We start from the raw sequence: 21,249 nt of genomic DNA on the forward strand, positions 1-21,249 counted from the left end.
GCAGGGAGTGCAGCTTTTCAAAGCAAAGCTCTGTTCCTCTTAGATGTCTTATCTCTATGACAGTCATGCGTTTCCCAAAAATAAGAGCAGCCATTAGTGTTCCCCTCTATCTTAATCCAGGGCACATAAGCAAATAGAATATTCCTGCCCTAGAGATGCTGGAGTGCAGGGCTGCTATTCAGAAGGACCTTGAGAGGCTGGAGAAATGGGCTGGTGGGAACCTTGTGAGGTTTAGCAAAGTCCTGCAGCTGGGATGAAGTAACCCTGTGCACCAGAACAGCCAGGTTTGGAGAGAAGGACCTGGAGGTCCTGGTGGACCAGTCTAACACAGGTCAGCAAAGTGCCCTTGGAGCAAAGAATCATAGTTGTATTCCCAAACAGCCTACCCTGTCTTTCGAAATGTAAATGTGGGACTTTTGCTGTTAAACACCATGTTTGCTGCTGATCCATTTTTTTATATAAATTTGAAAACGGTTAGGAAATGTCTCAGAGGTAAAATTATGGGCAAGTAATTTTTTTGTTCCGTAACACTGTGATGAAATCTTATTCATTCTCGTTCTGATTAATGCATCAACGTCGAAGTGGCTTGATGCATATCAATGATTCAACATCTTTGCTTAATCTTCTCTCTTTCAATGGAAACTGGAAAACCAGCCAAAGGTCAGGTTATTAAAACAAAAGAATCCTTCAAAGAAAAAGTGAAAAGTTATGGCTGATGTAAATTATCAGGTTTTTCTCTGTCTCTTTTATTCCCCGCTCTGCCGCCCCCCAAATGGGCTCTACGTATGTTATGCATGATATAACGAACTTTTATTAGGGTCGGGAGACTGTATTATATAGTTTGGTTAGCAGGTATGTAAAATCACTGGGTTTTAGCTTTCATTTTTTCCTGGTGCATATTTAACTCAGATAAGTAAATGATGGGGAGATCTGTCAAGATCCAGCTTCTTCCAATGTTTGATACTTTGGATGTTTTGACTGTCATAACTGCTGCAGTGTAAGTCGATATCTCACGGAGAAACACAGACAAACGGAGAATCAAAAATACTTATAATTCAGCTCAAGTTGCAGCAGCTGAAGTCTCAGGACTCGTTTGCTTGATATAAAGATTCACAAGGTAATGCTGACCTGAGCCGGCCCCTAACACAGTGCACGTGTTCTGTGGAACCAGCCTGGTCCCCAAAACTGCAGTCTTTAGTGAATTTGGGAGTCACATCCCATGGACAGAACTTTGCCCTATCTGGCTTTGTCATAGGCTCCGTTAAACCTGGACATCTTTTTTTTCAAAATTAAAATGAGAAAGGAGGTGAGTAGATGTATTAGAAATATAAATTCTCCCCATTTTCTTTCTGGAGCTGGAAAATTACATTTGCCTCTGTGTCATTCCCCTCCCTGTGCAGACAGACAAAATCACTGCACTCTGTATCTCTCTGTGTCTATTTGCTGTCATTTCCACAGTTAACCCACTGGAATACACACTATTATAAGAAATAAACTGGCTCATCAACTTTAAAATCTTTTCGCATTTAGAAGCTATAAAAATGCAGAAAGAGGGTGTTTTTTGGAGGTTGGCTCCTGCTGGGTCTGCTGCCAGCCCTGCTGATGGCACTGGGGCCGGGTGTCCCTTGAACGGGCACCACCAGTCGCATCCAGCTGAGGCTCAGAGCTGCATATGGACAAGTGTTCCCTGCAGATTAACTTCAGCCTGCCAGGCTCGTTTAATTTGTCAACTAATGCAGATTGGGACCAGCTTTTATAAAAGGAAAGACCTCTTTGGACCACAGATTGTTTGGAACCTCTGCAGGAGCACAGCTGAAAACTCGCACTTGTCAGAGAGAACAGTATAACTACAAAGTTCTCTTTCTGTTTTACAAAGAGAAATAGTAGGAGCTTAAGCTCTTGGCATTCAAGTTTTGTATTAACCTTACTTGAAAAAGAGTTCCCCTTTTCAGATCTCTAAGGCCAACGCCTCTGTGTACAAGACACTGTTGTCTTGCAAGGTGACAATGCAAAACAATAATGTAATTACACAAACTTGATGTGTTTTCTTCAAACTAAGCTGGAAAATACCACAGTGGCATTTGTTGATGGTCCAGGGCATCATAGTTCATTGGTAACGGGCACAGTAGAGGATTTCCTGAATGAAGCATTTTGTTAACCGGAAGGAGAGAGATTAGAAGAGATGGAAACACTAAATGAAGGCAGAGACCAGTTTGAGATTGGGATGATACAGATCATTAGAAGCTGCCTTTTGTTTCTGTGAGACACACCAAATCAGCATATTTTTTTAACTTTTCATATGTAAGGCATGAGGAAGAGTTGCTCAGTTACTGATAGTTTCAATAGACCATATTGCAAAAACTCTATTGACTTGCAAATTGGGGTGGGCTGCCACTGTTTATAGGGTTTAATCAGATACATGAAGCTAAATTAAACCAACCAGAAGGTTTATGCCTTGGAAAATTTGGGTTTGGTTTTACAGTTGTTACCTGAAAGTTTTAGTTGAACCCTGAGGTTCAACAACTAAAGCTTCTGTATGTGTGTATCTATGTAAAAATTATGTGTTTGTATACATAATTTCTCTTTAAATGTGGCTGTCTTACAGTACCTAAATCAGAACCATTAACAAAATTGGTATTCTACAAAATTGGTGAGCTACATGAGTTACATGTTTGTAGCTCAAATGTGATCACTGTATATGGATGCACAAACTACTGCATCATAATTTAGCCTGTTAATTTACAGTTGGTGGTCAGTGCCACTTGGATGTATTTGCTCACATAAGGCAGTACCTCCTTTCTTCATTAACAGACACATACTCTGATATACTTCATTTTTATTGTATCAAAACATCGCTAATTCTCTAGGGAGCTTGTTTGTTTGTCCTTAATATTAGTTAAATATTTTTGTGCAACAGAAAATACAGAACCAGTTAGTAAAAACCAGCTGGAATGAGAAAAACAAGACCTTTGTAAGCTTCTTTTCTGGAGAAAATACCCTTTGACTTTGCCCCCCAAAAGGATTAAATTTTGGTCCGTTCTGATTTCATCTGGACAGTTTTAACTCCGGTGCAGTCGTGACTTGCATTTCCCTGGAGTGAAGAATGTGACACTTTTCAGGCTTGTGCATTTGAGCGGACAAAACCTCTACTGACCCCTTTAAGTATAAGACTGAATAAATAGGATCAGACAGCCTGTCATGGGTGCACTGGAAATAAGTTCTTTAAACTGCTGTTGGTAGCAAAAAAGGAGATTTGGGCCTATGTAGGGTCTAGGATTAGTTCCTTCTATGAAAATTCAGCTCCTTATTCTGGATTAAGATTTAAATAAAACTAATTAATTAAAACACAAATGCTTCTTGAGCAGAACATGCCTGAGCAATAGGAGAGAATTACCATAGGGATGTCTGCACGTTCAGTGACCCGTGTCCCTTCTGTGTCCATACTGAAGGTGGGTGATACACTCTACAATCTGATCATGTTTTCACTGATCCATAACTTGGAGCATTTTAACAGTTAGTTTTGAACTATTCCTTAGGAAGTCCTTATTTTAGACCACAAATTTGGGGAGAATTTGAGCCAAAATGGCCAGGCCGATTCCAAAATATAATCCTCCTTTTTTTGGCTTCCTTTATTTTCTGTCCTTATGGATTAAATCTTTCTGAGCTTTCTTCTGTAGCCTTGAGGGATCTGTAGCATTTTAATGAGAACAAAGAGTCTCTTGAGATCTCCTGTGTCCACTGGCTGATACAGGAGACAAACAGAAAGTATAGCAAGATGCTCGTTGGAACAATTACAGTTGATAATGCTGTGAAACCTGGCACTGGTTGATCAGAGGGGTTTTATTGGTGGAATAGTTTGGGGGATGGACGGGGTTCAGCTGCATGGGCTCTCATTTTCCACATCCTGATGATTTTTCCCTTTGTTTTGAGGTTCAGAGAAACTTCAAATTTCAGAGTGAAGCATAAATACTTTTAGGTATACCTTGGACTTGGTGTCATTCAAGTAACTTAAAATATATAAGGAATTTGGCCAGCATTTCAGGTTTATAACAAGGGCCACCACCATGCAAAACACATTTCAGAGTAATCCTCTTGTACACCTGTAGTCACTGTCCTCTATTCAGTGAGTACATGGGAAAGATGGTCACTTTGCACAAAGAGTAATGGTGCTGAATCTGGTTTCCATATCTGCTTGTGAAAATTGTGTTCTGAGGAACCATAAAACACTTGAACCTTGCATTTATACTTAGAGACGCCTCCTAGTATTTGTAGTGTCTTCAAGGATGGGGGTTTAAAGTTGTGCAATAGGTTGACGTTTGGGTTTCATCGTTTTTCCCTGTCTGGACCACAGCTTCTGCTTTCGAGGCTCCGTTGTGCCTTGCTGTAAATTTGAAATAACGTGCTAGATCTGTTGTCAAAGAGCCTTTTCAGAGAAGCTCTTTTCCAGTTATAAAAGAGAAGACATCACCTCTTATGTTATGAATGATTGCCAAGGCTTGTTTTGTGGCGCTGCTCAAATGCATATCAAAATGTTCTGAACTGGATTATTGAAAAACTGTAATAGAAAATGCTTAATCACAGTGACGCAGAAAGCTAATGCATACCCCTGGTGATCATCTATAAATATGTAGTGGTGCTTGAATTGTTAATGAACTATTTGCATTTGAGAGTTTGATGAAGCTTGATTTATCGTTACACAATTTGCTCATTGTCTAAATATTCCAAAATCGTGGTGTTCTTACATTGTCACTTTCTTATTTATTGTTAGTTATATTAATAGCTTGTACATATTTCTTTCCATTCCAAAAAATCTCAAAGCACTTTACAGGCCAAGGTAAGTCTCGTTACGTGTATAGTGACCTGGCAAAGCTAAGGAAGAAGGAGGTGAGGGGATTTATTCCCGGGGACACAGGTCAGTGGCAGAAGTGGAAACACGACCTGTGTTTCCTGTCTCCAGAATCCATTCCTCACCAACTTACAGCTCCTGAAAAATGTGCAGGAGAATAGTAGCTCAGTACAAGAGGCAGCACAAATATTTTATGTATTGAAAAAAATCCTAGAGTTCATATAAATCTAATTATGTTTTTATTTTATTATTTTTTTCCCCTTTTGGATATTCTGTTCATCTGACTGGCCATCGATATTTAGAAGAAACGCATATTCCTACTCCTATTACTTGTAAGTACTTGACTGGACGTGATGTTTCTGAGCGTGCGCACCCTGTGGTAATTTTGTGCTTTGTTGTATCATTTTCTTTTGTCACTTTTTTTTGTTTGTTTCCCATTTATCCTTGTCTTTCCAGCAGCGTGTGTTTTATTTTCTCAGTTTCACACTGTTATGTTTTCCCTGTTTTACCATTGCACCTATAACTGTGCCTGCAAACACATAAATGCCCACAGCTATGTCGGTTATGGTTTATAGTTCTTCAAATGCTAATGGACAAATACAGAGTGTCTCAACTGCACTTTTTTTAATTGTCCATCATATTTAGCCAGAATGCAGGGAAATTCACACCTGGAAGTTATTGTTGGGAATTTCTCAGCCGTGGCTATAAGCTCTTTAAAAATGTAAGTTTCCTGACAACTGGGACTTGACATTTTCTCAGCAAACAACCCTGTTCCTGGAGTTGCCAGGTTCCGAGTGTCAGTTTAGACTGTTGGATGATGAAGTGGTTCGACTGTTCAGATCTAAATCACCTGTCCAGCCCTAATGACAATGCTGCATAATTAAGGCAGTTGTTAAAGCACATGAAAATGCTTCACACATCAGTACTTCCAGAGCCATCTGTTGTCTAAAGATTGAGAGGCTGGAAAGTAATCGAGGCCAAGCTGTTTCTGCCATGAAAATGGTTGTCTGAGGATCAGGAGGTGGAGAGGAACTGGATCAATGATCTGAGGAAAGAGTCCTGGAGAACTGAGTTGGATGCCTTTGCTGCCACCAGAGGGCTGGGAGGGGTGGAGAAGGCAACTCTTCCTATTAAACAGGTCTCTCCTCTCCATCTCTCAAAAGCAGCAGCTGTATCACTGACCTAGACCTTTCCCCCCAAATCAGCAACCTGCCTTCAGGGCTTTCACATTGACAAAGTTGTCAAAAGGGCCACATCTGCTCTGCTGTCACCTCTCCCCCTCAATCTGCCGCCCCAGTATCCTCCTCCTTTGCCTGTTCCATCTTTCACTTGATCTTGTGATTTTGTCCTGTGGACACATCTGGAAGGTGTTTAGCAGGTCAGTGAAATGAGTGCGTTAATGTTCTGCCATTTGAGTGGAACTTGACTTCTGTTCCGTGTGGGTTGATTTACATCCAAGGAACAGGACAAAAGAGTTAAGTCTGAGGATCCCCACATACCACCTGTTGCAGTGATTTTGTTTCTCCATGACCTATCAGAAAATAGTTGAAAGAGGAACTTTTCCCACTTGTGAAGTGTGTGAAGTGCCTGAAGACACCATGGTGAGCCTTGACTTAGCCCGGTTATGTAACTGTAAATGCAGAGTAACTCCATTTCCTATAGACTTCACACTGGTTCACCAAGGATGGAATTTGACCTTAAGTAGTCAGATTTCAAGAGAAGTTTAACTAAGTGTTAGGGTAGTTTTAACACTTAGGTACTAGTAGCTGGCTGCCTTTCTTGCAACAACACTTTCTCTTCTGCTCTTTAGCTTCTGAAAAGGGTCCCCCGCACAGTTCTACTGTTTTGGTTTCCTTACAACTAGTCAGCACCATTGCCTGAAAAATTCAGTCCCCAGTTTTCCATTATAATTTTTTCTTCTCCCAGCAAGTAGTATGGGGTCAGGATGCTCTCTGTTTTATTTTATTTTAGAGATTTGCCTGTTTAAAAATATGAAACAAGTTCTGAGCCCCATGTGACCCCTTTTTACAACTGCACAACATTGCTTTAAGTAGTCAGCTGAGGTTTAGTCTGCTACAGAGAAAGTATGGGTATCGCTAAGTGATTTCCTTGCAGTTTGTAATGGCTTCTGTGCACCAATATACTAGAACCCTTTTTTCTCAGGGAGCAGGAGAGCGACTCAGGAAAAGCGCAGAGACAAACCCCTGGAGGTCACCCAAGCCTGAGGCTGCAATGAGCTTCAGCTGTAGCAGAAGCAAGTGCTTTAATAGGATGTAATAAGGCAGATGTGCACCATGCAGCGTATCACAACAGGGAAAAGTCAGAGGTATCATCAGGCAAGCTGATGTGTTCCTAGCACCCCACTGAAGCACTCAATGGAGATTTGAGCTCAGGATGCAGAAATCATACAATATATCTCCCTAGTACCGCACGCAACATTTTTTGCAGAGAGCTCATTCTTAGCTCTGTGCTTCTGGTGTCCCAGGTACCACATCAAGCATGAGCTCTGCCAGCTGCAGCATCGCTATGGCAGAGGTAGCACCTAAATAGTCATCACACAATAAACACTTCCGTCATCAGGCTGTGCCCGTCAGCATTTGGTTTCTGACTGACGTTTGACCTGTTCTCTGATCTGGCAAAATCAAGCTCTGTGTTTGTTTTTTTAGTTTTTCCCTGAACAGTAGTTGGGGTGCGAGGGATGTTCCAGTAGTGAGGGAAGAAAGCAAGATAATCCCCGAAGGAGCACATGATGGAGTTTTATTGAGTTTCGTGTTTCAAGTTTCACATGAAATAGGAAGTTTCATTATGATTGCAGATGAAAATCTTAAATCGCAAAGGACTGTGTAATTCTTAGCCAAAGCTGATAGAAATTGCTACAGCCTCTTCTGAGCAGAGAGGTTTGATTTAAGTTTATTTGAAATGTTGTGAAAAGCAGCAGTATGTATATATATAGATTTTTTAAATAGAATTGTTTCCGTGCTAGGACCTTTTATGAATGTTTTTGTCCTGAAGCAAAATTCAGTTGAATGAGTTACCAGTATTGAAAAGCAGGTTTTCAAATAGATCTGCTGGCAGACCTTTAAATACATATGGACTACATCTGCTTTATTTTTAGTCTCTGTTTCTGGACTTCGAAGTTGTGCTGCTTAGAGTAATTCTTGTCTGCTTTGAGATAATTCCCCTCAACCCTTTGTCATCTGCTTTACTGGAATTTCTTCTTGCTAGGGACCAGAATCTCCAACCCTAACTCTTTTAAACTGTTCTTAATGATAAGTCTATTAAAGTTAAGAGAGACTTATGAGTACCTGATATTTGCACAGCCAGGATATAAGCGCTGTGGTGGTCTCTGGACTGGAGTTCTGACTTCAGCCCGTCTTGTGTTCTGCTGCTCTCCAGGACTGTCTAATCTGACTCTGGAAGATGGTTGAGTTCCTGCAGCTTTGGTGCAAACAGTCAAAAACATTTATTTATAAGAGTAGCCCTTTTAGCTGCTTTGTGCGTACTGGGTAAATAGTTGTGAGATTTTTGTATAGCAACGCTTCATTAAAAACTTGCCATAAAATACAGGAAGAGATATTGTTGTGGCTGAAAGAGAAGGCTGTAAAGATCTTGAACACAGTTTAAGTGGAAATACAAACCCAGGAGGCCTCTATTCCTAATCTGCTAAGTCACAGTACAGAACTGACGTAGTTTTGTGTACTTCCATTTACCCTTCAGTAAAAGTTAGTTGCTTACAACATCCTTGGGCAGAACTTGGTTTTGTGATGGGAAGAGAGGGATGTGGAATTAGGAGTCCCTGTCCTGGTGCATTCGTTTGTGTTGCTGTCTCCAGGGGGATACATGAACCTTTTCAGAGGAGTTACTCTGTATTTACACCAATATAAATGTTGTATAGGGTTCGTACAGAATTGCTAGCTCTATTATGTTGCACTTAAGTTTAATGCATTGTCAGATACATTGCAGCCCATCCACGTCTGAAAGTTTTTCTTTTCCCAGCTGAAGCTGTAAAACACAGACAGCGATTCATCTGGTTTGAAGGAGGTTTTGCGTTAAATGACAGACAGCTCTTTTGCAACAGTATTTTCAGCTGCAGCAGCCCATATCAAGGCTTTATTATTTCCTCATCAGGAAAAGGATTGGAAATGTTTTCTGTGTGTGGGCTGGAGTTCTTTGGTTTGTTTCTTTCTCCTGAGTTGGGTGATAGTTACAGAATGGAATTTAATCAAGAGTGATATCAGACCAGAGAAGTATTTCTGCAAATACAAAGATTCACATATATGTTACAAACAGTGTAATGTTACTTATAAGAAAAGGGCACTCGATGGCCAATATGTTTTTTTCCCCTTTCTCCTGAACTGGCCACAGCATTGAGGACTTGATTGCAGTATAGGAAGCCCCTTCAACTCCTATTGTATTTTCTTACCAATTCTAATTGTTTTGGTGGTTTCAGCCAGCAGTTTCTTTTCATGGGAGATATTCCACCAAAGGTATTAAGCTAAATTTATACTTGCATTTTCTGAAATGGCAGAGTTTGTGCTGAATTTATTTCCACCATCTGTGGGACATTTGAAAAGAAATAAAACATTATTTTAGTTATGTGCATACTTCTCTATAGCCACATATATACCTAGATATCTCCATATAGTTCCATGGATGGTGGGATCTGCTTGCACAGGTTAAATCAGAATTTTAAGAAGAAACTGGGTTTCTCATTACATGCTGGAAAAGCAGAATGATGAAGTGGTGGCTATGCCAGTCTAAAGAACAAATTAAATAAGTAAATAAAATCCAGAAAGTGAGATTCTATTTAGAGCCCATCTGTGTGGTGATTGCCAGCTAAACTTTGCAGAGGGCAGTGTTTGCTGGTTGCGTATACCAGCATATACTGACACTGTATGGCTCTTATATGCACTTATATTGTCCTAAAGTTTATATTGTTGTGAGTAAGTGTCCTCCACAAATAGTGATTAATTTGGTCAAGTAAAGCTTAGAGAGGGCAGCCCTACATTTTTCAAGACCTTATGTTTGTATACACACAGCACAAAATATTCAGAGCATCTTTTGACATATAACTACATTATATCACTTTCTCATGCCCAGTAATGCTTGCTTTTTAATCCCAAGTGGTGCAGCTGGTCCTCGCTCTTCACTTTGCCTCGACTCTGGTGAATTCTCTCTGCTCCTGCAGTAACCTGCACTGACTTCAGCTTCACCATGGCAGGCATGAGAAAAGTGCAAGTGAAGCTGTCTCTGTGCTGGCCTGTTAGTGGGGGATCTGCCCTTATAGTGGCTGTAAGAAGCAGTAAACTGCCTATGTGCTTAGACCAGAGGATATTTCTCGTCTTTGCTGAGGTTATAGGTTGCACAAAGGGAGCAGGGGATGAACTGCAGTGACGAGTGGACCCATTGGAGCACAGGGAGCCAGAAGGCTGTACTGCTTTTAACTCTTATTCCTCTTGCTCTTGTTTAAAGATCTCCAGTGACCGAGATTTCGCAGCCTCCCTGATGGGTCAGCTTGAGAGATCAGCAGTCTTTATTGCATATTGTTTTCCCAAAGTTTAAAATGAGCTGCCATAACTTTTTTCTCAGCCCCTGTAGACAGGGAGAAGAGCTTCCCACGTGATGTCATTTCATATTTTTGAAGAGTCATCATTCCTATTTGATTGTCTTTTCTCTATATTTAAAGGACCCTATTTCATGTGTCCTTTGCTTATAGGTCACGTTTTCCAGATTTCCGTGTCTTGTTCTGCCTTTGTACGTGTCCCTTTGGCACACATCTTATTTGAAGTGCACTATTGCAGCAGAGACCTTACCGATGATGATGAGATGGTTGGATGATGAGATGGATTGAGAACTAACTGGTTGGCAGAGCTCAGAGGGTTGTGATCAATGATGCAGAGTCTCGTTGGAGGCCTCTAGTTAGTTGGGTTTCCCAGGGGTCAGTATTGGGTCCAGTCTTGTTCAACCTGTTCATCAAGGACGTGGGTGGAGGGGCTGAGTGCATCCTCAGCAAGTTTGCTGATGATACAAAACTAGGAGGAATGGTTGGTACACCAAAAGGCTGTGTGAGATTTGGACAGGCTGGAGAGTAGGGCCGAGATGAACCTAATGAAGTTCAACAAAGGCAAGTGTAGGGTTCTGCACCTGGGGAGGAATAACTCCATGCACCAGCACAGGTTAGGGGTTGACCCACTGGAAAGCAGCATTGCAGAGAAGGACCCGAGAGTTCTGGTGGACAACAGGTTGACCATGAGCCAGCCATCTGCCCTGTGGCCAAGAAGGTCAATGGTACCTGGGGTGCATTAGGAAAAGTGTGACCAGCAGGTGGGTTGGACTAGATGATCTCCAGAGGTCCTTTCCAATGCCAGCCAGTCTGTGATTCTGTAATATGCGTGCTCCTAGTTGGCTGCTGTGCAGAAATATCTAAAAGCAATTTTATTGTGTAGCTTTTTTAAATTGCTTATTGAAAATGAGGGCAATATGCAATTCTTGTCTGTAGGAGGAAATTTCATGTTTAACTTACGTGGTTTATACCAATGTCTAAATTACCTGTGCATGCAAATCTACATTGTAGTATATATAATCCGTCCTTGAGAAACATCTAAAATTAAATCAGTCAACCTACATGTACAAGAGCTCTTTAGGAGTGGCAGTTACAGACTTTAACATTCATGCATGTAAAGTTGATATAAAAAGTTAGACTTTGCAAGCTGCACTTAAAAAATAATCCCTGAAGTTTATCCAAACCTCTGCAGAACAGGAGTCTGATCCTGCAGATACTTCTAACTGAAAATATTGCTTGAGCTTTCTGATTAATTCCCATGGCAGTAAGTGCTTTGTACTTGATACTAAGTTTGCATTCCTTGACTGTTAAACCGGAACTCCCACAATTTTAATATAGTGCTTCAGCATTTTATATCTGTTCTCTGATAGCAGTGGAAGTTTCAAAAATAGCTGAATCAAATCCCCATGATTTGTTTTCAAAATTCAGACTAAGTTTAGGTTCACTGCCAATAGCATTTATCCTTTAGTTGGATCAGCTTCAACTGCCTGATTATACAGCTAGTCTCATTTTTTTTATTCTACTTTGTGCATCTTTCTGTCTCATCCCTCCTGTGTGTGTATTGCACCTGTAAACATCACCTCTTCATTTCCAAACCTTCTTGAACTGAAAAGGGCAACCCACTAACCCCATCCATAGACTCCTGTTTTCTTCTTGGCACATTTTCCTTACACTTAAAGGTAAAATGGCCATTAATATCACTTTATTCACATTTTGACATTTCAACCTCTTCACCCTGTGTTGATTGTATCAGACACTTCTTCCAAATATCTGCCCAGTCCTTTATTTCTTCCCCTTTTCAGCTGCATAATGCATGAGATGGAAAATGTTTTCCCGGTGTCAGGCTGTGCTGGGTCCGGTCCGTGATTGACACTAATGCCCCGATCGCAGTTTCATCTGGGTGGTGCAGTTGTTGTCTGTAGGGAGGGCTGGTCTCTCAGGAGAGCAGGAGCCGTGTCACTGATGCAGCTTGTCAGTGATTCACAGAGATCTCTTGAAGTGCCCTATTTTAGGAAACAGCATTTCCAGATAAATGCTTTTCCAATTCCAAAGGCATCTTGACATGCTGGGAATTAAACCTCTACCTAGCTGTGGGTTTAAGTCACATCCCTAGCATTCTAGAAAGTGCAAGTCATTTGATTTTATAATCCTTTCTATGAATTATAATGATGGTAAGGACCAAATAGGCTTAGTCCTGTGCTGCCACTCTATCCAGACACATAACAGAGGCAGGAAAGGCGCATTTAGAAACCGAGAGCCCCTTGATGTGTCTGGCAAGCTTGGCTCTGAAATCTTCAAAAGAGATCTGTCTTCCTTTTCCCTCTAAATTTAGATGAAGAATTTTTACATTCTTCGAATAGAGAGGGAGAAAGGTGGAAACTGATAACACACTGTTGAAAGAAAATTGTAGCGTTTTCAGATGCAGAACAATTTTCTGTGTGGCTTCTCTCTGAACCTGCGTAAGCGGTAGCTGGTCCACCTGCGAGCAGCCTGCTTTGTGTATGCGAGTTAGGTTGAGAACTTTAAACTCATGTCACCTTTTCTTTTTAGGCATTCAAGCCAGTGTTTTAGGGGCCTCTCTGTCTTCTACAGGACCAGGTAGAACTGCTTTGCATAGGGCTTTTGTAAGCAGGCCTTTGGGGACTAATGGGCTTGGGTTTGGGGTTATTTTTTCCTGCCTAGCACATGCAGAAATGTTATTGCTCCTTCACTGAAAGAGAAAACGGGTTTGCCAGTTCTGGCTCTTTGTAGCTTGTTGGCATCTCTGAAAAGATACCAGGCAATGGGACTTACGGATAATTATTGCCACAAATAATTTAATCTGGGTTTAATAAGGAATTCACCCTCTTTGACTCACCGTTTTTAAACATTAGGAGTGGTTGTCTGTCATGGCTCACCCCAGCAGTCCAGAGTGCTTGTTATTAAGGACTTCTGCATTTTGGATTAGTGTTTCCCACTGAGAAATTGTAATTCCTGTTGCCAGAGAATGCACATAGGCATGTATGATTAGCAAATCTAAAGGATTAAAACAACCGCATAGCAGGGTTAATAAACTACAAGACTATTATTGTTACCTCAGGTACCACAGCACAAAAAATGGGGGCTCCAACAGCTGTAGTTTATAGTTGATAAATCTGACTGTGCTAACATTGCTGAACACTGGAAGCAAAGCTTTTAACATCATTAAACGCCAGCTTTTTGCTTCATCGCTCAAGGACAGTTCCTCTGTATGCATCTTCATCTGCAGAAATGGATACACCGCAGAGATTCTGCGAGATCTAAACATGCACTCTGCAATTACGTACCCAATTCTGACAGCTATGGGTTTGAATTGAAACCCCTAACTGTAAAAGACTGAACCTAAACTGGGTGAGCAGATGAAACAGATGAGTTTGTTCAAATGTTTGCAGCAAACATTGGACATTTCTCCATAAATCTGTGCTCTCCTGGTCTGAATTATCAGTTTGCCCTAAAATAGGCATTTTCCACAGACATAAGCAAAGGTTGAAGTTGTCTTTGACCCTTCCTTGCAAATGAGTGTAACTGGCCTGGCTACCCATCTCGTGAAGGGCCGGGGCTCAACTGTGCACTTGAACTTGCTTGTAAATGCCACTCTGACATGTGCTGTGAATAAATAAAGCCGATTGGAATATGTTGCAAGGAATATCCTTTTAAGAATCTAATGAAGTTCAAAAGATGTGTAGCACTTATCATAAGCATGTTGTTTTCGTGAAGATAATCCTCTTTGCAAAATGATTTGTTAGGATTTTTTTTTTTCCGTGAGTTGGAGGAAAAAAGAAAAGCTCTTTCTTACAGTAATCTGGTTTTCTCTCTTTTATTTTGTTTTCCTATCTACCGAACTCGTGTAAGCAAAGTTCTTTGCCAGTGCTAGGGATTTGTGTGATATTTTTTCAAGGTGCGGGTTGTAGAATGTCACGCATTCATTTTTAAACAGTTTTGCTCTCTGGTATGAATGAGGGACAGGGCAGTCAAATGTCAATGAAAGCTTAGCAGCTCACTTCCCCCGCTTCTCTCCATTTTCTTATTAGCTGTGTTTGCAAAAGAGGAGCCTCTTTGTGTTCTTGGCTTTGTTAGTCTTTTCAGAGCAGGAGGTTTTTTGCTTTTTCCAGATGTCTCAAAATAAGACCCGTTTTCCCAAAGCAGAGGCATATTTGGACATTTCTAAAAGAACTTCAACCTTTAATTTGTCCCACCCTTCGCTGACTGTTGATCCTCAGTGCAGTTTGGGTGTGATGTAAAATTTGGCAGATGTTGCTGCCCTTCTTCCTCTGCCTGGGGACAGGGCAGAGCTCCTGCTCCAGGTCGCACTCAAAGCAAAGCCCTGCTGCAGGTGTCCCTGTGGGATGGATCCAGATGTCCCATTGACCTCCCAGAGAGCTGTTCTGGTTGCTGCCCTCATCCCGTGCCCTCTGCTCATCCTGGAGCAGCTGACACCCGCTCCAGGGGCTTCACTTTGCCACCCTCTTCAAGGAGGATGTAGCACTCCTACTGCTGGGGTGATGCAGGTTTGTGCACGATAAGTTACTGGGAGGGACAGCTAAGCTCCAAGGACTGGTATCACTATATTTCTTGTGCTCCACAAGAGTTATATTAAAAAGTTGTGGGGTTTCCTCTCGTGCAGTTTGCCACATGCCCTGCATGTCTGACCAAGTGGGATGATCGTGGGTGTCGAGATATTTTCTTACAGTTTTGTTTTTAATGAGGGAAGACTGACCTTGATTTTTCCCCTCTTCAAAATGCCCTGAAGGAAGCTGGCCAAGAAGCAGAAGGAGACTCAGACCAGCACGCAGAGGGAGATGGGTCCCGTGGCTACTTCTGACAAGACCTCTACCAAACTCAGTGCCGTTCACAATGAAGAAGCTTTTTCTTCCAGCTGCCAAGATGTGAATGGATTCAGTAAGTTTAACTTGCTTGCGATGGATATGTCCCCCTTGGAGAGCTCTAGGTTCTTAAAAGGACCTATTCCCATGGGCACGATATAGAGGAGCTGGGAATGACAGTGATAGCGATCATTGCAAAAGCTCGATAGAAACCAGTTGTCTGAAATGTCTCTGACATTGTCCCTATTTTAACTGTCAGATAGGTGTAGAGCATTCATTCTGACTCTAAATCTACTGAGAATAATTTATGAAGTCTTTTCTAATAACTACATCAGACAGCCAAACAGGCACGTTTATTTATTCTTCAGAAATATTTCTTGCTTTGTGAGTAGAAGAGTTGAATCAAATCACTTAGCTGACTTGTAGGATGAAATAACATTTTCTGTATGAAATTGTTATGAAAGCAAGCATGGTCTTTGGTTAGAGAACTGGAATGGAAAGACAGCTTTTCTTATTTTGTCTTTGTCCTCTGTTTATTCCTCACACGGGTTCAGTAAAACTAATCTTAGTTAATATTTGTAAACCACTCAGATCTCTGTAGCTGGAAGAGTTTTGTGGGTAAAGTAACTACGAATTGGTACTTTAGCCTCACTAGATCCAGATTGAGTGCATGGGGGATTGCATGGTGGATTTGTAAACTTTTCATCTTAAATAAATTTTAACTTAGACACTATGGGAATGTCACTCCTTCTTTTGACACTTAGCTTGCTAGTTTGAACAGGGAGCAGCTCTAAAACACAAGTACGCACTAAAACTCTTCTTATCTTTCTCAAACCTCTTTAGTGAAGGGGTTTATTTTCTGCTAATTACTAATGTGGAAGTACTTCTGGTACCAAATGCGCTTTATCACTGAAACCTTTGTAATCTCAGATTGAGTGGGACAGGCTGAGCGAATAATTCTTTTCCCTCTATCTGTAGGTCCTGTCAAATTCCATCTGCATGTGTTGCTGCTGCCACTCCATGTAACGTACCTATGAGATGGATAAATAGGTGTTGGGGGCTGTCAGGGCTAGCCGGGAACACTTCTTTCTGATATTAAGTTGGCTTGAGTCAAGATCTAATTTTCTCAGGTGCTGAGTAGCTCTGTCTCCTAAAGAGACAGCAAGAGTTGTCAGTGGTTCATATCTTTGAAAGACAGGATGGCAGAGGGTAGCACTGAGACAGACGTCCTAGAAACAGCAAAGGTAGTTTGTTTAAACGGTATGGGGAGAATGAAATGTTTAACGCTTTCTTCAGAATTTGGATTTCTAAAAGTGTTGTTGTTGTTTTTCTGACCGTAAAATAAGAGGAGAGAGATGAGCCTGTAATGTGACCTCATTTTTTTTACTGGGTATTTTGGGAGACTAATTAAAACAGCTGAGTCATTTACTTGAAATGGCAACTATAGAAAATATGTTGTATCTAATTTTGTAAAAAAGCATCCCTCCAGGTTTTAATTTTCTTTTAATCAGTTACTTCTTTGCTTGTCTGACATCGCTGCAGATTTTATCACTACTTCTCTCTGTAACACAGCCTGAGTCAAGTAATTGGTTGATTCTTTTCTTATTTTCCCTTTTAAATCCATGCGAAACAATTACCGGTAAGCCTTCATGATTTCTCCAATTTTTTTACTGCCAGGTCCAGGATGTTGAGGTATTGGAGGTAAGTTCTGTTCTGTGCACTAGCGTGCACATGCTTGTACAGGAATTATATGGGCAAAAATACTTTATAATTAAAAAGTTGCCTTAATAGAGTTTAATACTTTCTATATAAGCCCGCTCTAACTTTTGAATAATGTAGTAGGATTACTTCTTAACATTCCTGCTAACTAGTAGAGTTTCACAGGGGGTTATCCATCCTAGCTTTTGAAATCAGCTCCCTGTCTTAAGCAACAGTCAGATTTTTTTCTTAAATTGTCCTTTTGCCTCCCAACAGAAAATAGCATTTGCAGGTATCTCGTGGTAGGTGGTCATCCTCTCCACCTTGACCGTCAGTCATAGGACACCAAGTTGGCTGTAGTGGAGGCACGGAAATACCCCTCTACTTTCTGAAGAAAGTCCACCAAGAGAAGCTGAGTGTTTTCAATCCAAGATGACCTTGCTAGCTCACAAAAGCAATGAAATACAACTTGTTAAGTAGAAAACCTCACAATTATTGAATGACTTGCAAACAAGTTTATCTCCAGATGACAGCATCCTTGCAGGGAATGTGTCCTTCCTTCCAGTCCTAATCGTTTTAATGACTTTTCAGACAGAACAAATTCCATGAGTCCCTATAGAAGCTTTTTTATTCCCATAGTCACTCCTGGTTCTCAGCCCCTCCTTTAGTGAGGGGACGTGACCCAAGTGCTTTTACAGGCAACTCTGAAGAATGTATGTGGAGAAAGGTCAGGGTGATTCTTTCACCACTAAGAATTACCATCCTTTTGCCTCTGCAGATTTCTTTACCTACTCTACCTCAGTGTTTTAGGGGAAAATTCTTATATTTTCAACATAAACTCATGCAGATGGTGTGATCCATAAAGTCATGCTGTTTGCATGCAGCTGAGTCCGTTGTTGAGGCCAGTGTAGTGCTCAGGAGCACACAGTCCTGTTGGACATCTGTAGCTTTGAATTTTATCTTTTGGCAAAGGTGTTCATTATCAAACGTAATTATATTCTGGAAGTTCCGTGCTGGAACAGGAAGACTTCAGGTCTTGCTGAAAAGTGGAAAATAAATGGGTATTTATCTTTCCTGGCCCAAAGCAAAGCCCTCATCACTCTTTGCATTCTACACCGTTACCCATTTTTCAGGCAGAATTCTTACTGGTACATACAGGAGTTTAAATTGAAGAGATTTTGTGGACTCAGCGGCTGTCTCTGACACTGTATGGAATCAGAATAGGTGATAGATTAGTCCATGGCTATTCCAGCTTAACTGGTTTTACCCAGGGATTATATGGAGGTGAAGCAGGCTCATCATGGTTGTTCATTTTCTCAAATATCTTGTTTTTTAAAAAAATAAAATTACATCCTAAGCCCACTGAAAGTAGATGATGATACTTGCGGTGTTTGAGCCTTTTCCTCGATTTGCAGGAATGTTTGGAAAGCAGCAGCATTGTAGGTATTGACTCAGTGCAGGGTTATTGTGAAATGAGATGAGAAATTGAAGACAAAGTGGGTCTAAAGTCATCCACCAGCATCCACGCACTGACCAGAAGGGTGTGCAAAGGGTTGTTACTGCACATAAGTTGTGTGCAGTTTGGCAGCCCATCCATGCGATGGGCAAAGCAGCAAGATATCACCTGAGAAGCGATGCACTAATGGTACATCCTGCAAAAAGGAACGGCTCTTGTGGCTTCGCAGTGCTCAAATGCCATGGGTAGGGCTTGTCCAGGTCAATGTCATGTCACCAGCGTAGCCACCTTGACATCCTTGAGGAGTTTCTGACAGGTTCTGTTTGATTCTGAAGATTTAATCTCTTAAAATGCAGCCAGTTTTGCTAGAGACTGATTTATTAGGGTGTGCTTAACTTTTGTGAGATGTCCGTTTGGAAGGAGATTGATTTCTGGACAACCTTCAGGAGTGAGACTCAGACAGATGAGGTAGGTTGCTTTAATGTTAGAGGCAGAAGTAGAGTTTGCAAACAGTGTTTTTGGAAGCTGTAAGGAACTGAGTTGTATAGTTGTATTGTATGGATACCAAGTTACTGTTACTAGTGAGAATCAGGAAGTAAAAGGAAGATGTAGGTAAGCAGCAGTCAGGGTATTCGGGATCATTTTTAACCAAGAACCATCTAAATTCACTCATCTCCAGATCCTGCGGGTTGTGATGAATGAAATGCAAATAATCTATAAGTTACCTCCCTGTCTCAGAAATACGGTTCATTTCATAAACTTTGCTTGGTAACACTTTTAACCAAATTCACTGAAGTCAGGTGTGTATCTTCATTTCCTAAAATCATTAGCAGTTCCTGGAAAGGCAGTATGGACCAATGAATTCTTTTATACTCCTAAATGTCAGAAAAATCAAGTCCCGCTCCACGCCCTGACTGTTGACTTCCTCTCTGACCCTGGGCAAACAAATCACTCTTATTAGACCTTATTTTATAGATCTGCAAAAACAGCCATGTTCTAAGTACAGTAAGGGAGGGTCTGGTTTAGGCTAACTAACACAGGGGAGAAAATATAAGGAGCCCCAAATGGGAGATACTTTATGGCCTAAAGACAGATGGGACAGAACTCCAGCAGTCTAATCTATGAGAAATTTGATTATTTGGATGTGTTTTCAAGTGATGTAAGTCTGAAAATACGGCAGGAGAATGCAGAACAAGAATGAGTTCATTTACTGGATGATTACGTACTGCTTAGAAGGTAATTCTGCGGTTTATGAAACTCCCCAGACTAGTGACTTCTTTGGTTCACTCCACAGAATAACTTGAAATTTTTAAGTGGTGTTTGCTCTAGAGATACAAAAATTGCTTTTGAAATTACTTTGATGTAGACTGAATTTTATCTACTTCTATTAGATTATGGAATAGTTTTTCCAGTGTTATATCTATTGTCATCAGTCTGCTGTGCTGAGATTTGTATTAGCTTGTTTCCCAACATTTTGAGGAGGAGGTAAATAAATGCCTGTAACTCTTAAGAGTGAATGCAGAATGATAACAAAAGAATATGCCTTCAGGAATGATGGATTACCATAAAAACGTACCTGTATGCTATTGCAGATATAAACCAGCTGCATAAATTTACTATCAAGAAAAGAATCTACTGTGAAAATGTTGAACCCTGCCTCCTTTCCATAAATATTTGAGTAACGTGGCAATAATTTGTGGATTCTTGTCCAAAGAAAGCTAATGCTTTAATGGGAGAGAGCAGGGATACTTGTCCTGCTGAAAGAATCCAGCTCACAGGGGAAAGGGTTATAGGATTTACTATGAATACTTTTGGGTTGAAGAATAAGTCCCTTGTTATCTTGGATTGTTTTAACAAAAAATTATTTGCTGCCCTACCAATATATTTTTGTGGTACTAGTGTACATTGTGTTTGAGCAGGCTTATTTTATAGGTAGTATTGCATTTGATTCTCTCTAGATTGTATTTTGGGGGTAATTTTTGAAGATCTTTCACCTAGAGATAAAAACATAAATTTGTTCCTTTGGTTAAAAAAGAAGATATTTAGAGTATAGTCCTATATGTGTATCCTGTGTAGGAGCACAATGATTTAAAATAACTATAATAGTATATTTGGGATCTGAAGTATTTATATTAAAGAAAATCCATCATGATGACAATGTAATAAATGTAATGTGCATGTTGAGATGAAAAATATAATTCATTTTGATAAGCCTTATATATCCCATATTACTGTGTTCTTTGAGGAACATTCTCCCTGTTCTCTTTCTCTCTCTTAATATATGTCTAAAGTCTTTTCCTTATGTCTTTCCTACCTAGCATCACCCTCTCCTTGTTCATTTTCTGTCCAAAGCAAAACCCTTCAGAGCAAATCTTTGTTGAATTCCTACTACTCAGGTACTAGTGCCAGACTTTTCTTTCATTTCTAAATTTTCTTTGTTTTTGTTTCCCAATATGACCTGTTGCCTGAATCTTCTGAGTGTGAGATACAGCTAACCTTGTTTTCATTTTTTTGTAACTTTTTTTCCTATTGATCTTCTGTTGATTTCCATTGATCCGTGTCGTGTGGGTGAACGGAATTCCATCTCAAAGTATCATCAGACACTGTTCCATCGACCACGCTGTTAGGTAAGAAGACAGGTATGGTGTACTGCACTTCATTGGAGACCAAACACACTCATTGCGGCTTGAAAATAACTCAGAGAGCACTGTTAATTGGGCTCCAAAATCATGATTAATCTTGTGGTCACGCATTATGTTAATCGGAAAGGCTTTTGTTTTACTCATACTATATTATTGTTATTAATCGAGATATATATATATATATATATATTTTTTTTTTTTTT

At 40.5% G+C, this 21,249-nt stretch overlaps 1 protein-coding gene across 10 annotated transcripts in view; it reads left to right on the plus strand.

The window, feature by feature from the left end:
- PTPRT (protein tyrosine phosphatase receptor type T) overlaps positions 1-21,249 on the plus strand; it is a 386,111-nt gene that overhangs the window by 312,844 nt on the left and 52,018 nt on the right. The window contains exons 15-19 of one of the 10 annotated variants that reach the window (XM_065031857.1): positions 5,149-5,178; positions 12,960-13,007; positions 15,178-15,326; positions 20,723-20,800; positions 20,996-21,043. In XM_065031857.1, coding sequence (XP_064887929.1) covers positions 5,149-5,178; positions 12,960-13,007; positions 15,178-15,326; positions 20,723-20,800; positions 20,996-21,043 — 353 coding nt within the window. The remainder of the gene's footprint in view (positions 1-5,148; positions 5,179-12,959; positions 13,008-15,177; positions 15,327-20,722; positions 20,801-20,995; positions 21,044-21,249) is intronic. The other 9 variants (XM_065031858.1, XM_065031862.1, XM_065031863.1 and 6 more) reach the window with 9 other exon arrangements.

Source organism: Columba livia, chromosome 16 (genome assembly GCF_036013475.1).
Source record: "Columba livia isolate bColLiv1 breed racing homer chromosome 16, bColLiv1.pat.W.v2, whole genome shotgun sequence".
NCBI lineage: Eukaryota > Metazoa > Chordata > Aves > Columbiformes > Columbidae > Columba > Columba livia.